Genomic DNA, 19,370 nt, shown 5'->3' on the forward strand with positions numbered 1-19,370 from the left:
CTGTATACTTGCCCCTCTTTTCAAAACTCTTGCATTCACCTCCCTAACAACCCTATCCATAAACACATTAAACAACCATGAAGACATCACACACCCCTGCCACAAACCTACATTCACTGAGAACCAATCAATTTCCTCTCTTCCTACATGTACACATGTCTTACATCCTCGATAAAAAACTTTTCACTGCTTCTAACAACTTGCCTCCCACACCATATATTCTTCATACCTTCCACAGAGCATCTCTATCAACTCTATCATATGCCTTCTCCAGATCCATAAATGCTACATACAAATCCATTTGCTTTTCTAAGTATTTCTCACATACATTCTTCAAAGCAAACACCCGATCCACACATCCTCTACCACTTCTGAAACCACACTGCTCTTCCCCAATCTGATGCTCTGTACATGCCTTCACCCTCTCAATCAATACCCTCCCATATAATTTCCCAGTATATATTTATTTTATTTTATTTCATTTTGCTTTGTTGCTGTCTCCCGCCTTAGCGACGTAGCGCAAGGAAACAGACGAAGGAATGGCCCAACCCACCCACATACACATGTATGTACATACACGTCCACACATGCAAATATGCATACCTATACATCTCAACGTATACATATATATACATACACAGTCTCTAGCTGTCATGTAATAATGCACAGAAACCACAGCTACCATTCCACATCCAGGCCCCACAGACCTCTCCATGGTTTACCCCGGACACTTCACATGCCCTGGTTCAATCCATTGACAGCACATCGACCCCAGTATACCACATCATTCCAATTCACTCTATTCCTTGCACGCCTTTCACCCTCCTGCATGTTCAGGCCCCGATCACTCAAAATCATCTTCACTCCATCTTTCCACCTCCAATTTGGTCTCCCACTTCTACTCGTTTCCACCACCTATGACACATATATCCTCTTGGTCAATCTTTCCTCACTCATTCTCTCCATGTGACCAAACCATTTCAAAACACCCTTTTCTGCTCTCTCAACCACACACTTTTTATTACCACACATCTCTCTTACCCTATTATTACTTACTCGATCAAACCACCTCACACCACATATTGTCCTCAAAACATCTCATTTCCAGCACATCCACCCTCCTTCGCACAACTCTATCCATAGCCCACGCCTTGCAACCATACAACATTGTTGGAACCACTATTCCTTCAAACATACCCATTTTTGCTTTCCGAGATAATGTTCTCGACTTCCACACATTCTTCACGGCTCCCAGAATTTTTGCCCCCTCCCCCACCCTATAATTCACTTCCACTTCCATGGTTCCATCCGCTGCCAAATCCGTCAAATCCAATCCCAGATATCTAAAACACTTCACTTCAACCAGTTTTTCCATTCAAACTTACCTCCCAATTGACTGTACCTTATAACCTTGCTCTTATTCACATTTACTCTCAACTTTCTTCTTTCACACACTTTACCAAACTCAGTCACCAGCTTCTGCAGTTTCTCACATGAATCAGCCACCAGCGCTGTATCATCAGCGAACAACAACTGACTCGCCTCCCAAACTCTCTCATCCACAACAGACTTCATAGTTGCCCCTCTTTCCAAAACTCTTGCATTCACTTCCCTAACAACCCCATCCATAAACAAATTAAACAACCATGGAGACATCACACACCCCTGCCACAAAGCTACATTCACTGAGAATCAATCACTTTCCTCTCTTCCTACACGTACACATGTCTTACATCCTCAATAAAAACTTTTCACTGCTTCTAACAACTTGCCTCCCACACCATATATTCTTAATACCTTCCACAGAGCATCTCTATGAACTCTATCATATGCCTTCTCCAGATCCATAAATGCTACATACAAATCCATTTGCTTTTCTAAGTATTTCTCACGTACATTCTTGAAAGCAAACACCTGATCCACACATCTTCTACCACTTCTGAAACCACACTGCTCTTCCCCAATCTGATGCTATGTATATGCCTTCACCCACTCAATCAATATCCTCCCATATAATTTCCCAGGAATACTCAACAAACTCATACCTCTGTAATTTGAGCACTCACCTTTGTCCCCTTTGCCTTTGTACAAGGGTTAAAGGGAAGAGTGGTTTGGGAATGTCTTGGGAATAAAGTCAGGGGTTAGTGAGAGGACAAGAGCAAGGGAAGGAGTAGCACTACTCCTGAAACAGGAGTGGTGGGAATATGTGATAGTGTGTAAGAAAGTAAACTCTAGATTGATATGGGTAAAACTGAAAGTTGATGGAGAGAGATGGGTGATTATTGGTGCATATGCACCTGGGCATGAGAAGAAAGATCATGAGAGGTAAGTGTTTTGGGAGCAACTGAATGAGTGTGTTAGTGGTTTTGATGCACAAGACCAGGTTATAGTGATGGGTGATTTGAATACAAAGGTGAGTAACATGGCAGTTGAGGGAATAATTGGTATACATGGGGTGTTCAGTGTTGTAAATGGAAATGGTGAAGAGCTTGTAGATTTATGTGCTGAAAAAGGACTGGTGATTGAGAATACCTGGTTCAAAAAGAGAGATATACATAAGTATATGTATGTAAGTAGGAGAGATGGCCAGAGAGCGTTATTGGATTACATGTTAACTGATAGACGCATGAAAGAGAGACTTTAGGATGTTAATGTGCTGAGAGGTGCAACTGGAGGGATGTCTGATCATTATCTTGTGGAGGCGAAGGTAAAGATTTGTAAAGGTTTTCAGAAAAGAGGAGAGTAAGTGAGCTTGGGAAGGAGATTTGTGTGAGGAAGTACCAGGAGAGACTGAGTACATAATGGAAAAAGGTGAGAGCAAAGGAGGTAAGGGGAGTGGGGAGAGGAATGGGATGTATTTAGGGAAGCAGTGATGGCTTGCGCTAAAGATGCTTGTGGCATAAGAAGCATGGGAGGTGGGTTGATTAGAAAGGGTAGTGAGTGGTGGGATGAAGAAGTAAGATTATTAGTGAAAGAGAAGAGAGAGGCGTTTGGACGATTTTTGAAGGGAAAAAATGCAAATGAGTGGGAGATGTATAAAAGAAAGAGGCAGGAGGTCAAGAGAAAGGTGCAAGAGGTGAAAAAGAGGGCAAATGAGAGTTGGGGTGAGAGAGTATCATTAAATTTTAGGGAGAATAAAAAGATGTTTTGGAAAGAGGTAAATAAAGTGCGTAAGACAAGGGAGCAAATGGGAACTTCAGTGAAGGGGGCTAATGGGGAAGTGATAACAAGTCTCACGCGTTAGCGAGATAGCGCAAGGAAACAGACGAAAAAATGGCCCAACCCACAAACATACACATGTATATACATACACGTCCACACACGCAAAAATACATACCTATACATCTCAACGTATACATATATATACACACACAGACATATACATATATACACATGTACATAATTCATAGTCTGCCTTTATTCATTCCCATCGCCACCTCGCTACACATGAAATAACATCCCCCTTCCCCCCTCATGTGTGCAAGGTAGCACTAGGAAAAGACTACAAAGGACACATTCGTCCACATTCAGTCTCTAACTGTCATGTAATAATGCACCGAAACCACAGCTTCCTTTCCACATCCAGGCCCCAGAGTACTTTCCATGGTTTACCCCAGACACTTCACATGCCCTGGTTCAATCCATTGACAGCACGTCGACCCCGGTATAACACATCATTCCAATTCACTCTATTCCTTGCACGCCTTTCACCCTCCTCCATGCTCAGGCCCCGATCATTCAAAATCTTCTTCACTCCATCTTTCCACCTCCAATTTGGTCTCCCACTTCTCCTCGTTCCCTCCACCTCTGACACATATATCCTCTTTGTCAATCTTTCCTCACTCATTCTCTCCATGTGACCAAACCATTTCAAAACACCCTTTTCTGCTTTCTCAACAACACTCTTTTTATTACCACACATCTCTCTTACCCTATTATTACTTACTCGATCAAACCACCTCACACCACATATTGTCCTCAAACATCTCGTTTCCAGCACATCCACCCTCCTGCGCACAACTCTACCCATAGCCAACGCCTCGCAACCATATAACATTGTTGTAACCACTATTCCTTCAAACATACCCATTTTTGCTTTCCGAGATAATGTTCTCGACTTCCACACATTCTTCAACGCTCACAGAATTTTTGCCCCCTCCTCCACCCCATGATTCACTTCCGCTTCCATGGTTCCATCCACTGCCAAATCCACTCCCAGATATCTAAAACACTTCACTTCCTCCAGTTTTTCTCCATGCAAACTTATCTCCCAATTGACTTGACCCTAAACCCTACTGTACCTAATAACCTTGCTCTTATTCACATTTATTCTCAGCTTTCTTCCTTCACGCACTTTACCAAACTCAGTCACCAGCCTCTGCAGTTTCCTATATGAATCAGCCACCAGCGCTGTATCATCAACGAACAACAACTGACTCACTTCCCAAGCTCTCTCATCCACAACAGACTGTATACTTGCCCCTCTTTTCAAAACTCTTGCATTCACCTCCCTAACAACCCTATCCATAAACACATTAAACAACCATGAAGACATCACACACCCCTGCCACAAACCTACATTCACTGAGAACCAATCAATTTCCTCTCTTCCTACATGTACACATGTCTTACATCCTCGATAAAAAACTTTTCACTGCTTCTAACAACTTGCCTCCCACACCATATATTCTTCATACCTTCCACAGAGCATCTCTATCAACTCTATCATATGCCTTCTCCAGATCCATAAATGCTACATACAAATCCATTTGCTTTTCTAAGTATTTCTCACATACATTCTTCAAAGCAAACACCTGATCCACACATCCTCTACCACTTCTGAAACCACACTGCTCTTCCCCAATCTGATGCTCTGTACATGCCTTCACCCTCTCAATCAATACCCTCCCATATAATTTCCCAGTATATATTTATTTTATTTTATTTCATTTTGCTTTGTTGCTGTCTCCCGCCTTAGCGACGTAGCGCAAGGAAACAGACGAAGGAATGGCCCAACCCACCCACATACACATGTATGTACATACATGTCCACACATGCAAATATGCATACCTATACATCTCAACGTATACATATATATACATACACAGTCTCTAGCTGTCATGTAATAATGCACAGAAACCACAGCTACCATTCCACATCCAGGCCCCACAGACCTCTCCATGGTTTACCCCGGACACTTCACATGCCCTGGTTCAATCCATTGACAGCACATCGACCCCAGTATACCACATCATTCCAATTCACTCTATTCCTTGCACGCCTTTCACCCTCCTGCATGTTCAGGCCCCGATCACTCAAAATCATCTTCACTCCATCTTTCCACCTCCAATTTGGTCTCCCACTTCTACTCGTTTCCACCACCTATGACACATATATCCTCTTGGTCAATCTTTCCTCACTCATTCTCTCCATGTGACCAAACCATTTCAAAACACCCTTTTCTGCTCTCTCAACCACACACTTTTTATTACCACACATCTCTCTTACCCTATTATTACTTACTCGATCAAACCACCTCACACCACATATTGTCCTCAAAACATCTCATTTCCAGCACATCCACCCTCCTTCGCACAACTCTATCCATAGCCCACGCCTTGCAACCATACAACATTGTTGGAACCACTATTCCTTCAAACATACCCATTTTTGCTTTCCGAGATAATGTTCTCGACTTCCACACATTCTTCACGGCTCCCAGAATTTTTGCCCCCTACCCCACCCTATAATTCACTTCCACTTCCATGGTTCCATCCGCTCCAAATCCGTCAAATCCAATCCCAGATATCTAAAACACTTCACTTCAACCAGTTTTTCCATTCAAACTTACCTCCCAATTGACTGTACCTTATAACCTTGCTCTTATTCACATTTACTCTCAACTTTCTTCTTTCACACACTTTACCAAACTCAGTCACCAGCTTCTGCAGTTTCTCACATGAATCAGCCACCAGCGCTGTATCATCAGCGAACAACAACTGACTCGCCTCCCAAACTCTCTCATCCACAACAGACTTCATACTTGCCCCTCTTTCCAAAACTCTTGCATTCACTTCCCTAACAACCCCATCCATAAACAAATTAAACAACCATGGAGACATCACACACCCCTGCCGCAAAGCTACATTCACTGAGAATCAATCACTTTCCTCTCTTCCTACACGTACACATGTCTTACATCCTCAATAAAAACTTTTCACTGCTTCTAACAACTTGCCTCCCACACCATATATTCTTAATACCTTCCACAGAGCATCTCTATGAACTCTATCATATGCCTTCTCCAGATCCATAAATGCTACATACAAATCCATTTGCTTTTCTAAGTATTTCTCACGTACATTCTTGAAAGCAAACACCTGATCCACACATCTTCTACCACTTCTGAAACCACACTGCTCTTCCCCAATCTGATGCTCTGTATATGCCTTCACCCACTCAATCAATATCCTCCCATATAATTTCCCAGGAATACTCAACAAACTCATACCTCTGTAATTTGAGCACTCACCTTTGTCCCCTTTGCCTTTGTACAAGGGTAAAGGGGAAGAGTGGTTTGGGAATGTCTTGGGAATAAAGTCAGGGGTTAGTGAGAGGACAAGAGCAAGGGAAGGAGTAGCACTACTCCTGAAACAGGAGTGGTGGGAATATGTGATAGTGTGTAAGAAAGTAAACTCTAGATTGATATGGGTAAAACTGAAAGTTGATGGAGAGAGATGGGTGATTATTGGTGCATATGCACCTGGGCATGAGAAGAAAGATCATGAGAGGTAAGTGTTCTGGGAGCAGCTGAATGAGTGTGTTAGTGGTTTTGATGCACGAGATCGGGTTATAGTGATGGGTGATTTGAATGCAAAGGTGAGTAATGTGGCAGTTAAGGGAATAATTGGTATACATGGGGTGTTCAGTGATGTAAATGGAAATGGTGAAGAGCTTGTAGATTTATGTGCTGAAAAAGGACTGGTGATTGGGAATACATGGTTTAAAAAGAGAGATATACATAAGTATACGTATGTAAGTAGGAGAGATGGCCAGAGAGCGTTATTGGATTACATGTTAATTGATAGGCGCGCGAAAGAGAGACTTTTGGATGTTAATGTGCTGAGAGGTGCAACTGGAGGGATGTCTGATCATTATCTTGTAGTGGCGAAGGTGAGGATTTGTAGGGTTTTCAGAAAAGAAGAGAGAATGTTGGGGTGAAGAGAGTGGTGAGAGTAAGTGAGCTTGGGAAGGAGACTTGTGTGAGGAAGTACCAGGAGAGACTGAACACAGAATGGAAAAAGGTGAGAACAAAGGACGTAAAGGGAGTGGGGGGAGGAATGGGATGTATTTAGGGAAGCAGTGATAGCTTGTGCAAAAGATGCTTGTGGCATGAGAAGCATGGGAGGTGGGCAGATTAGAAAGGGTAGTGAGTGGTGGGATGAAGAAGTAAGATTATTAGTGAAAGAGGAGAGACAGGCATTTGGACGATTTTTGCAGGGAAATAATGCAAATGACTGGGAGATGTATAAAAGAAAGAGGCAAGAGGTCAAGAGAAGGGTGCAAGAGGTGAAAAAGAGGGCAAATGAGAGTTGGGGTGAGAGAGTATCATTAAATTTTAGGGAGGATAAAAAGATGTTTTGGGAGGAAGTAAAAAAGTGCGTAAGACAAGGGAACAAATGGGAACTTCAGCGAAGAGGGCTAATGGGGACGTGATAACAAGTAGTGGTGATATGAGAAGGAGATGGAGTGAGTATTTTGAAGGTTTGTTGAATGTGTTTGATGATGGAGTGGCAGATATAGGGTGTTTTGGTCGAGGTGGTGTGCAAAGTGAGAGGGTTAGGGAAAATGATTTGGTAAACAGAGAAGAGGTAGTAAAAGCTTTGCGGAAGATGAAAGCCGGCAAGGCAGCGGGTTTGGATGGTTTTGCAGAGGAATTTATTAAAAAAGGGGGTGACTGTATTGTTGACTGGTTGGTAAGGTTATTTAATGTATGTATGATTCATGGTGAGGTGCCTGAGGATTGGCGGAATGCTTGCATAGTGCCATTGTACAAAGGCAAAGGGGATAAGAGTGAGTGCTCAAATTACAGAGGTATAAGTTTGTTGAGTATTCCTGTTATTGTTGTTATTGTTGTTTATTATTGTTGTTTGCTGATAATACAGCGCTGGTGGCTGATTCATGTGAGAAACTGCAGAAGCTGGTGACTGAGTTTGGTAAAGTGTATGAAAGAAGAAACTTGAGAGTAAATGTGAATAAGAGTAAGGTTATTAGGTACAGTAGGGTTGAGGGTCAAGTAAATTGGAAGGTAAGTTTGAATGGAGAAAAACTGAAGTGAAGTGTTTTAGATATCTGGGAGTGGACTTGGCAGCGGATGGAACCATGGAAGTGGAAGTGAATCATAGGGTGGGGGAGGGGGCGAAAATTCTAGGAGCCTTGAAGAATGTGTGGAAGTCGTGAACATTATCTCAGATAGCAAAAATGGGTATGTTTGAAGGAATGGTGGTTCTAACAATGTTGTATGTTTGCGAGGCGTGGGCTATGGATAGAGTTGTGCGCAGGAGGGTGGATGTGCTGGAAATTGAGATGTTTGAGGACAATATGTGGTGTGAGGTGGTTTATAGTAAGTAATGAAAGGGTAAGAGAGATGTGTGGTAATAAAAAGAGTGTGGTTGAGAGAGCAGAAGAGGGTGTTTTGAAATGGTTTGGTCACATGGAGAGAATGAGTGAGGAAAGATTGACAAAGAGGATATATGTGTCAGAGGTGGAGGGAACGAGAAGTGGGAGACCAAATTGGAGGTGGAAAGATGGAGTGAAAAAGATTTTGAGTGATCGGGGCCTGAACATACAGGAGGGTGAAAGGCATGCAAGGAATAGAGTGCATTGGAATGATGTGGTATATCGGGGTCAACGTGCTGTCAATGGATTGAACCAGGACATGTGAAGCGTCTGGGGTAAACCATGGAAAGTTCTGTGGGGCCTGGATGTGGAAAGGGAGCTGTGGTTTCGGTGCATCATACACGACAGCTAGAGACTGAGTGTGAAAGAATGTGGCATTTGTTGTCTTTCCTAGTGCTACCTTGCGCACATGCAGGGGGAATAGGTTTTCATTTCATGTGTGGCAGGGTGGTTACGGGAATGAATAAGGGCAGACAGTATGAATTATGTACATGTGTATATATGTAAATATGTGTTATTTTTATATTTATTTTGCTTTGTCGCTGTCTCCCGCGTTTGTGAGGTAGCGCAGGGAAACAGACGAAAGAAATGGCCCAACCCATCCCCATACACATGTATATACACACACGTCCACACACGCAAGTATACATACCTATACATCTCAATGTACCCATATATATACACACACAGACACATACATATATACCCATGCACACAATTCACACTGTCTGCCTTTATTCATTTCCATCGCCACCTCGCCACACATGGAATACCATCCCCCTCCCCCCCTCATGTGTGTGAGGTAGCTGTCATGCAATAATGCCCGAAACCACAGCTCCCTTTCCACATCCAGGCCCTACACAACTTTCCATGGTTTACCCCAGACGCTTCACATGCCTTGATTCAATCCACTGATAGCACATCAACCCCGGCATACCACATCGATCCAATTCACTCTATTCCTTGCCTGCCTTTCACCCTCCTGCATGTTCAGGCCCCGATCACACAAAATCTTTTTCACTCCATCTTTCCACCTCCAATTTGGTCTCCCACTTCTGCTTGTACCCTCCACCTCCGACACATATATCCTCTTGGTCAGTCTTTCCTCACTCATTCTCTCCATGTGCCCAAACCATTTCAAAACACCCTCTTCTGCTCTCTTGACCACACTCTTTTTATTTCCACACATCTCTCTTACCCTTACATTACTTACTCGATCAAACCACCTCACACCACACATTGTCCTCAAACATCTCATTTCCAGCACATCCACCCTCCTGCGCACAACTCTATCCATAGCCCACGCCTCGCAACCATACAACATTGTTGGAACCACTATTCCTTCAAACATACCCATTTTTGCTTTCCGAGATAATGTTCTCGACTTCCACACATTCTTCAAGGCTCCCAGGATTTTTGCCCCCTCCCCCACCCTATGATTCACTTCCGCTTCCATGGTTCCATCCGCTGCCAGATCCACTCCTAGATATCTAAAACACTTTACTGTGTGTGTATATATATATGCATACGTTGAGATGTATAGATATGTATATGTGAGCGTGTAGACGTGTATGAATATATATGTGTATGTGGGTGGGTTGGGCCATTCTTTCGTCTGTTTCCTTGTGCTACCCTGCTAATGCAGGAGACAGCGGCAAAGTATAATAATAAATAAATAAAAGTATATATATCATATATGTTTATGGATGGGGTTGTTAGGGAGGTAAATGCAAGAGTCTTGGAAAGAGGGGCAAGTATGAAGTCTGTTGGGGATGAGAGAGCTTGGGAAGTGAGTCAGTTGCTGTTCGCTGATGATACAGCGCTGGTGGCGGATTCGTGTGAGAAACTGCAGAAGCTGGTGACGGAGTTTGGTAAAGTGTGTGGAAGAAGAAAGTTAAGAGTAAATGTGAATAAGAGCAAGGTTATTAGGTACAGTAGGGTTGAGGGTCAAGTCAATTGGGAGGTGAGTTTGAATGGAGAAAAACTGGAGGAAGTGAAGTGTTTTAGATATCTGGGAGTGGATCTGTCAGCGGATGGAACCATGGAAGCGGAAGTGGATCATAGGGTGGGGGAGGGGGCAAAAATTTTGGGAGCCTTGAAAAATGTGTGGAAGTCAAGAACATTATCCCGGAAAGCAAAAATGGGTATGTTTGAAGGAATAGTAGTTCCAACAATGTTGTATGGTTGCGAGGCGTGGGCTATGGAGAGAGTTGTGCGCAGGAGGATGGATGTGCTGGAAATGAGATGTTTGAGGACAATGTGTGGTGTGAGGTGGTTTGATCGAGTAAGTAACGTAAGGGTAAGAGAGATGTGTGGAAATAAAAAGAGCGTGGTTGAGAGAGCAGAAGAGGGTGTTTTGAAATGGTTTGGGCACATGGAGAGAATGAGTGAGGAAAGATTGACCAAGAGGATATATGTGTCGGAGGTGGAGGGAACGAGGAGAAGAGGGAGACCAAATTGGAGGTGGAAAGATGGAGTGAAAAGGATTTTGTGTGATCGGGGCCTGAACATGCAGGAGGGTGAAAGGAAGGCAAGGAATAGAGTGAATTGGAGCGATGTGGTATACAGGGGTTGACGTGCTGTCAATGGATTGAATCAAGGCATGTGAAGCGTCCGGGGTAAACCATGGAAAGCTGTGTAGGTATGTATATTTGCGTGTGTGGACGTGTGTATGTACATGTGTATGGGGGGGGTTGGGCCATTTCTTTCGTCTGTTTCCTTGCGCTACCTCGCAAACGCGGGAGACAGCGACAAAGTATAAAAAAAAAAAAAAAAAAAAAAAAAAAATCATAATTTGTCGCTGTCTCCCGCATTAGCAAGGTAGCGCAAGGAAACAGACGAAAGAATGGCCCAACCCACCCACATACACATGTATATACATACACGTCCAGACACGAACAAATACATACATATATATATGTAGTATTAGTTTGAATGGAGAAAATTTTGGATCATACTGCTGTAGACATCTGGAAGTGGCCTTGGCAGTGAATCAAACCATGGAAGTGGAAGCATGTCACAGGGTGTGTTAAAGGGCAACAGTTACAGGAACATTGAGGAATGTGTGAAAAGCATGAAGCCATAATGGTCCCAGTGGTGTTGTATGGATGCATGACATGGGTTATAGCTGAAAATGTGCAGAGAAAGGTGGATGTTTTGGAAAGGGAATCTCATTATAGGTACTCCTCAATATGTGATCCCCCTAGCTCCATTTACTTCTGCCAAGCATATTCTTACTTTATTTTCTATTTTCACTCATACTATCTACATGTCCAATCCATTTTAATACCCTTGTTGCTTCTATGTGTTAAGACTTCTCTTTTTCAATACATTCTTCCATCTTCAATTTGGTCTACCCCTTCACCTTGTCCTCTCCACTTCTGACCCATATATCCTGTGTCAACCTCTCCTCCCTCATTCTCTCTGTATGTCCAAACCATCATAACTAACCCTCTACAGTTCTCTTAACCACTTTCTTCTTAGCACTACACCTTTCTAACCCTTTTATTACTTACTGACTCAAACCACCCCACACCACATACTGTCCTTAAACATTTCCTTTCCAATACACACACACTTATGTGCACATTCTCATCTACACACCAAGCCTCACATACATACAACAATATGGGAATACATTTCCTTCAAACATAACCATTCTTGGGACATTAAGGGATTAAAGAAACCTCTAGCACTCATATCTGCAGGCAGGAGTAACAGTAAATCATAGTGAATGCATGCAGGGGCAACACTAAACTATAGTGTATACATGCTGGGGCAACACTAAACCATAGTGCATGCATGCAAGAGCAAAACTGAACTACAATGTATATATAAAGCGATAACACTAAATGCTCCACATTCATTCCTTCCTACTTGTCTCTGCATGAACATGACAACTTCAGGCTAATGAAACCACAGTGTATGCATGCAGGGGTTCCATTAACTGCTCCACATTCATTCCATACTACTCATCTCCGAAGGCACATGACAACTTCAGATTAATGAAACCATAGTATATGTATGCTGGGGTGACACTAAATGCTCCACATTCATTCCTTCCTATTAGTCTCTGCAGGTACATGACAACTTCAGTTTAATGAAACTATTATCTATACATGCAGGGGTAACACTAAATGCCCCACACTCCTCCCCTCCCAAAAGATACTGAAAATTGCATGATTTAGATATTATCCTTCTTTCAACATCAAAATAAATCCACATGTACAGAATAATGAATATAACAAACTTCTGTCGACAAGTCTTAAAAATAATATGCAACACTTCCTGATAAACATATTTTCGAAACATGTGAAGAGGACACTTATTCAAATGGATCTAATAATCAAACAAAAACACACACAGGCTAATTCTAAATGTGAAAATCAAAAAAGCATTCAACATACCAATAATGTTGGGCATCACTTTACGGAACTGTGGTCCTGGCTTTTTGGTGGCATTGGTTGAGCCCTTGTCCAGAAGGAAAGCATACTTTTTAGTTTCTGCCTTGGTTTCTGTAGAGGTAGGGGCTTGCTGTACCATCTTCCCAGGTGGCTGGGCTACAGATTTTGGGGGCTGCTGAACTGTAGTGCTGTACTGTGCATTAGCTGTAGAAAAAAATATTCATGAACCAGAAAATGAAATCAAAACAAGTCATTATCCACAAAAATAAGTAAGCCCATGAGCCAAAGTGAAAACACATCACACATTCTACCTAGCCAGAAACTTTTCTCAATCATATACTTCCTTTCACCCTACTCCTGAATAAAAACTTACCAATAAACATTTTTCTATACAATTCACATGTATCTCTAGGTTTCCTCAGTCATTTAGAAAAAAATTCTGACAACTAATAACATAACAACTATTAGGACTATAAGACAATTTTCAGTCATATTTCAACTACTGACAATCACCTTATATGAAAGCACAATGTACTGTGCTGCATATACACCACAGTATCATATACAATACAGGTACTGTACTGTACTCAAATGGATAAACATACTCTGGAAGGTTTAATAAATCATTCTAAAGTAAACATGGCAATTGTGCTGATCCTGTGCAAACACTAATACACGCACCTATACGTACATGGACTTAGATTAACATTATTTCAGTTGTGGTTGAGAAAGAAAAATTTTAAATGACTCTACTATGCCATCATTAAATGATGACTGAAAAAAATCTTTCAAGTACCATGTTCATTGACTGGTATTTTACTGAAAAATGAAATCAATACTGGTATGCCACCATAAATGGTAAAAAACAAAACAAAAAATGAACATTGGTTTCTTTAGTCACATTGTGTATTCTGAATGGTGTTAAAGCATCTTCATAATAGATTCCCATCACACAAGCACATCCAAAATTTTTTGAAGTCATATTCCACTCACTGATGATCACCATAAAAGGAACATACTGTTTACATGCTATACAGCATTCTGTATGTGTTATAGATGTGAAAGCTACTTGCCAAAAAAATATTCGAATACATAACATAGCTGAGCACATCAAGAAACATAAATATTGAACAGTTCAGTATTTATAAAGTATGGTACCATACCAAAATTAACAAAATCATTTTAGAAAGCTTGACAAACCATTCCTAAGTAAAAATGGTAATCACACCTGATACTGTGTACAGATTCGAATATCTACAAGGATTCATTTTTTTATACTTGTTTGCCATTTCCCACATCAGTGAGGTAGAGCCAGGAAAGGCTACATTCCCTCACACACATTCTCTAACTGTCATCTGCAATGCACCAATACCACAGCCCCCTAACCACAACCAGGCTCCAAAGATATTCCCATGGTTTCCCCAGGCCACTCCACATATTCTGGTTCAGTTCGCTGATAGCACGTTGTGCAAAATATTGGAACATGTGAAGCTCGGGTTAGTGTAGCACTATCCTGTGCACACCTTTCACCCTCTAGCATGTTCATGCCTCACTCTAATTCTTTTTCACTTCATCATTCACCTCTAATTTGTTCTCCCCCTTCTCCTTATCCCCTCCACCTGATACATATATCGTCTTTGTTAACCCCTTTTCCCTCAGCCTATCCATATGTCCAAACCATTTCAGCACATTCTCTTCAGCTCTCACAACCATATCCTTCTTATTAATGCACCTTTCTTTTGCCCTTTTATTCCTTACCCAGTCAAATCACCTCATACCACATACTGTCCTAAAACATTTCATTTCTAACAGATCCATCCTCATCCAAACATCCTCACTTTAAGCCCATGCCTCACATCCATACAAAATCAGTGGGATTACTATACCTTCAAACACACCCATTTTAGCCCTCCTAGATAACGAACACTCTTTCCACACATTCCTCACTGCCCCTGGAACTTTCATCCCTCTCACCCTATGCAATTCCACCTCCATGGCTCCATTTGCTGCTTTGTTCACTTCCAAATATCTAAACACTTCACTACTTCAAAATTTTCTCCATTCAAACTCACACTCCAAAAAAATCTATCCCTCTACCCTGCTAAACCTAATAACCTTGCTTTTATTCACATTCATTCTCAACTTCCTCCTTTCACAAACTTTATCAAACTCAGTCACCAGTTACTGGTTTCTTGCTGGAACCTACAACCAATGCCATATTATCGGCAAACAACAAATGACTCACTCCCAGGCCCTTCAACCTCTACAACCTGCTTTACTTACCCCTCTTTCCAAGACCCTAGCATTAACCTACTTCACCATGCCTCCATAAACCATGTAAACACCCATGGTGACATCTCACATCCCTGCAGCAAACCAACCTTTATCTGTAACCACTAACTCTCTTTGCTTCCTACTTGTTCAAATGCCTTACACCCTTGGTAAACACTTCTCACTATTCTAACAACCTTTCTCCAGTGCCATACAATTGTAAGACCTCCCACAAGACATCTATATCAACCCTATCATATCCTTTCTCTAGGTCCATAAATGCCACATACAAATCCTTCTGTTTCTCTAAGTACTTCTGGCACATTCTTCAGAGTAAGTACCTGATCCACATATCTTCTACCACTCCAGAAGCCATATTGTTCCTCCCCAATTTAGCTAATGCTCTGTACATGCCTTCGCCCTCTCAATCATCAGTCTCCCATACAATTTAAAAGATAAACTCAACAACCTTATACCTCAGTGGTTTGAACATTAATTGTCACCCTACAGTGGCACTTCTGCCAATCCTCAGTGACCACACTATGATCCATGCATTCAATGAAAATCCTATCTGATCAATCAACAAAACACACACCCCCGTTCTTAAGAAATCAACTGCATTACCATCCACTCCAGCAACCTTGCCACATTTTATCTTACAGAAGCATTCACCACCCTTCCTTTCTTCACCAAACCACTTTTTGTGACTTACTTCCCACACCTCCCTGACTCATCACCCTAGATCTGGCTGCCAGCCTATCATCCAACATTCAAAAATCCTTCAAAATACTTACTCCATCTCCTCCTCACCTCGTCACTAACAGTTACCATTTCCCCATTAGCTTCCTTCACCGATGTTCCCATTTGTTCTCATTTTTCTCATGCTATTGGCCTCCTTTTAAAACACCTTATTCCCCCTTAAGTATACTGATAATTGCTCACCCCAACTCTCATTTACATTCTTTTTCAACCCCTACACCTTCCTCTTGACCTCCTGCTACTTCTTCTCATTTGTCTACAAGCCTAGGCCCCGTGAGCTGTTACTCCCTTTTTTTTATGTTTATGATACTCCCAGCTACCCAAGTCAACCCCCACCACCTGACCCCTCTTAATCACTCTTCCTTACAAGGGTTACGACCAGACATTGCAGACAGAGCTTAACCTAGAAAGACAGGTGTTGGACAGCGGGAAACAAATGTGATGTGGGATTTAAATAACTTTAAGTACTGGCACCTGATGAGGTAGATCGTCTCCATGAAACATGTCATGCCACATGTATAGAAAAATTACAAATTAAAAGAATTGTATGAAATCCTACTGAAGCGCATTTCACCTTCATAATATCATCACGGACGAGTGTGATCATCATATCTACAAATATACATAGATATACATAAACATACACAGACATATACATATATAAACGTGCACATACTCATACTTCCTCGCCTTCAACCATTCCTGGCACAATCCAGCCCCACAGGAAACAGCATCACCACCCCTTACGTCAGCGAGGTGGCGCAAGGAAAACAGAAGATAAAAAGGCCACATATGCACACACTCAGTTTCTAGCTGTCATGTGTAATGCATCAAAACCAAAGCTCCCTATCTACATCCAGAACACACACACCTTCCCATAGTTTAACCCAAAAGTTTCACACGCCCCAGTTCAATCCACTGAAAGCACGTCGACCCAACTATACCACATCATTCCAATTCACTCTATTCCTTGCAGGCCTCTCACCCTCCTGCATATTCAGGCCCCAATTGCTCAAAAGCTTTTGCATTCGATCCTTCCACCTCCAATTTGGTCTCCTCCTTCTCCAGTTCTCTCCATCTCCGATATACATATTCTCTTTGTCAACCTTCCTTTACTCAATTCATTCCATATGTCCAAACCATTTCAACACACCCTCTTCTGCTCTCTCTAGTACATCTTTTATTTCCACACATCTCTCTTACCCTTTCATCACTTAATCAATCAAACCACCTCACACCACATATTGTTCTAAAACATTTCAATTCCAACAAACCTACCCTCCTCCACACAACCCTACCTCTAACCCATGCCTTGCAACCACATAATATTGTTGGGATTACTATTCCTTCAAACATACCCAGTTTTGCTCTCCAAGATAACATTCTCTCTTTCCACACATTCTTCACACTCAGTCTCTAGCTGTCATGTGTAATGCACCGAAACCACAGCTCCCTATCTACATCCAGGCCCTACAAATGGTTTACCCCAGACTCTTCACATGTCCTGTCTCAGTCCATTGAGAGCAAGTTGAACCCAGTATACCACATCGTTCTAATTCACTCTATTCCTTGTATGCCTCTCATGCTCCTCTATGTTCAGGCCCTGATGTTCAAAATCTTTTTCACTGCATCCTTCCACATCCAATTTGGTGACCTGCTTCTCCTTGTTCCCTCCACCTCTGACACATATATCCTCTGTGTCAAGCTTCCCTGACCTATTCTCTCCATATGTCCAAACCATTTCAACACATCCTCTTCTGCTCTCTCACTCTTTTTATTTCCACACATCTCTCTTACCTTTTCATTACTTAAACCACCTCACACCACATATTGTCCTCAAACATTTCATTTCCAACACATCCACCCTCCTCCATACAACCCTATCTATAGCCCATGTCTCCCAACCATATAACATTGTTGGAACCACTTTTCCTCAAACATACCATTTTTCTCTCCGAGATAACGTTCTCTCCTTCCACACATTCTTCATCGGTCACAGAACCTTTGCCCCCTCCCCCACCCTGTGACTCACTTCCGCTTCCATGGATCCATCCACTGCTAAGTCCACTCCCAGATATCTAAAACACTTTACTTCCTCCAATTTTTTTCCATTCAAACTTATATCCCAATTGACTTGTCCGTCAACCCTCCTGAACCTAATAACCTTGCTCTTATTCACATTCACTCTCAAATTTCTCCTTCCACACACTTTTCCAAACTCAGTCACCAACCTCTGTGGTTTCTCACCTGAGCCAGCCAATAGGGCTGTATCACTGGCGAACAACAACTGACTCACTTCCCAGGCCCTTTCATTTCCAATAGACTGCATACTCGCCCCTCTCTCCAAAACTCTTGCATTCACCTCCCTTACAATCCAATCCATAAACAATCAAACAACTATGGGGACATAACACACCCCTGCTGCAAACTGACATTCTTTGGGAACCAATCACTCTTCTCTCTTCCCACTTGTACACATGCCTTACATCCTTGGTAAATCTTTTCACTGCTTCTAGCAACTTACCTCCCACACCATATACTCTTAAAACCTTCCACAAAGCATCTCTATTAACCCTATCATATGCTTTCTCCAGATCCATTCACATAGACACTTGTACATATTCATACCTGCTTGCCTTTATCCATTCCTGGCACCACCCTACCCCACAGGAAATTTTTTTTCATTATCTCTATGTCCCTAATATGTGAATTAACACAAAAACACTTGGATCTTTATGTTTCATTTTTCCTGTTGCCAGCAACATATACAGTGCTCACCAATGAAGTAGGTGTGAGGTGACTGTGGCACAATCATCAACAAGAAACATGAAATGAATCCCTGAGAATTGTGTATTCACTACCAACTAGTACTTTACTGGTTTCCCTTTCCTTTTTATACATCCCTTGAAACAACCAAGAACTGAATCAGCAAGGTTCTGAAGCCATTTAAGGTAAGTCTTTGCCCAAAGTTCATGAATGGCATCCTACAGCCAAACCATTCCCGTTACATAATCTAATTTTCATACATGTCTACAAGTTTTCTACTGGATTCAAATCTGGCAAGTTCCACAGCCGATAACTGAAAAACTCCACAGCACGGTCTTTAAGTCAATCCATGACTAGTTTGGCAGTGTGGGAGGGAACCTCATCCTGCATGAACACCTTGGCCTTGCATTTCTTGAATGAACCTGAAAAATTGTCATAGAGCAGCTTGAGGTAACTAAGTCTGCCCATAGTTTCATTCTTTGGCAGCATTA

General features: G+C 42.0%; 1 protein-coding gene across 2 annotated transcripts in view; it reads right to left on the reverse strand.

Annotated features, from left to right (window-relative positions):
- The window catches only part of LOC139754822 (uncharacterized), a 243,374-nt gene that overhangs the window by 174,717 nt on the left and 49,287 nt on the right, over positions 1-19,370 (reverse strand). For both annotated transcript variants that reach the window (XM_071672677.1, XM_071672676.1), the window contains exon 6: positions 13,087-13,287. In XM_071672677.1, the coding sequence (XP_071528778.1) occupies positions 13,087-13,287 (201 nt within the window). The remainder of the gene's footprint in view (positions 1-13,086; positions 13,288-19,370) is intronic.

Source organism: Panulirus ornatus, chromosome 17 (assembly GCF_036320965.1).
Source record: "Panulirus ornatus isolate Po-2019 chromosome 17, ASM3632096v1, whole genome shotgun sequence".
In the NCBI taxonomy this organism is placed as follows: Eukaryota; Metazoa; Arthropoda; class Malacostraca; order Decapoda; family Palinuridae; genus Panulirus; species Panulirus ornatus.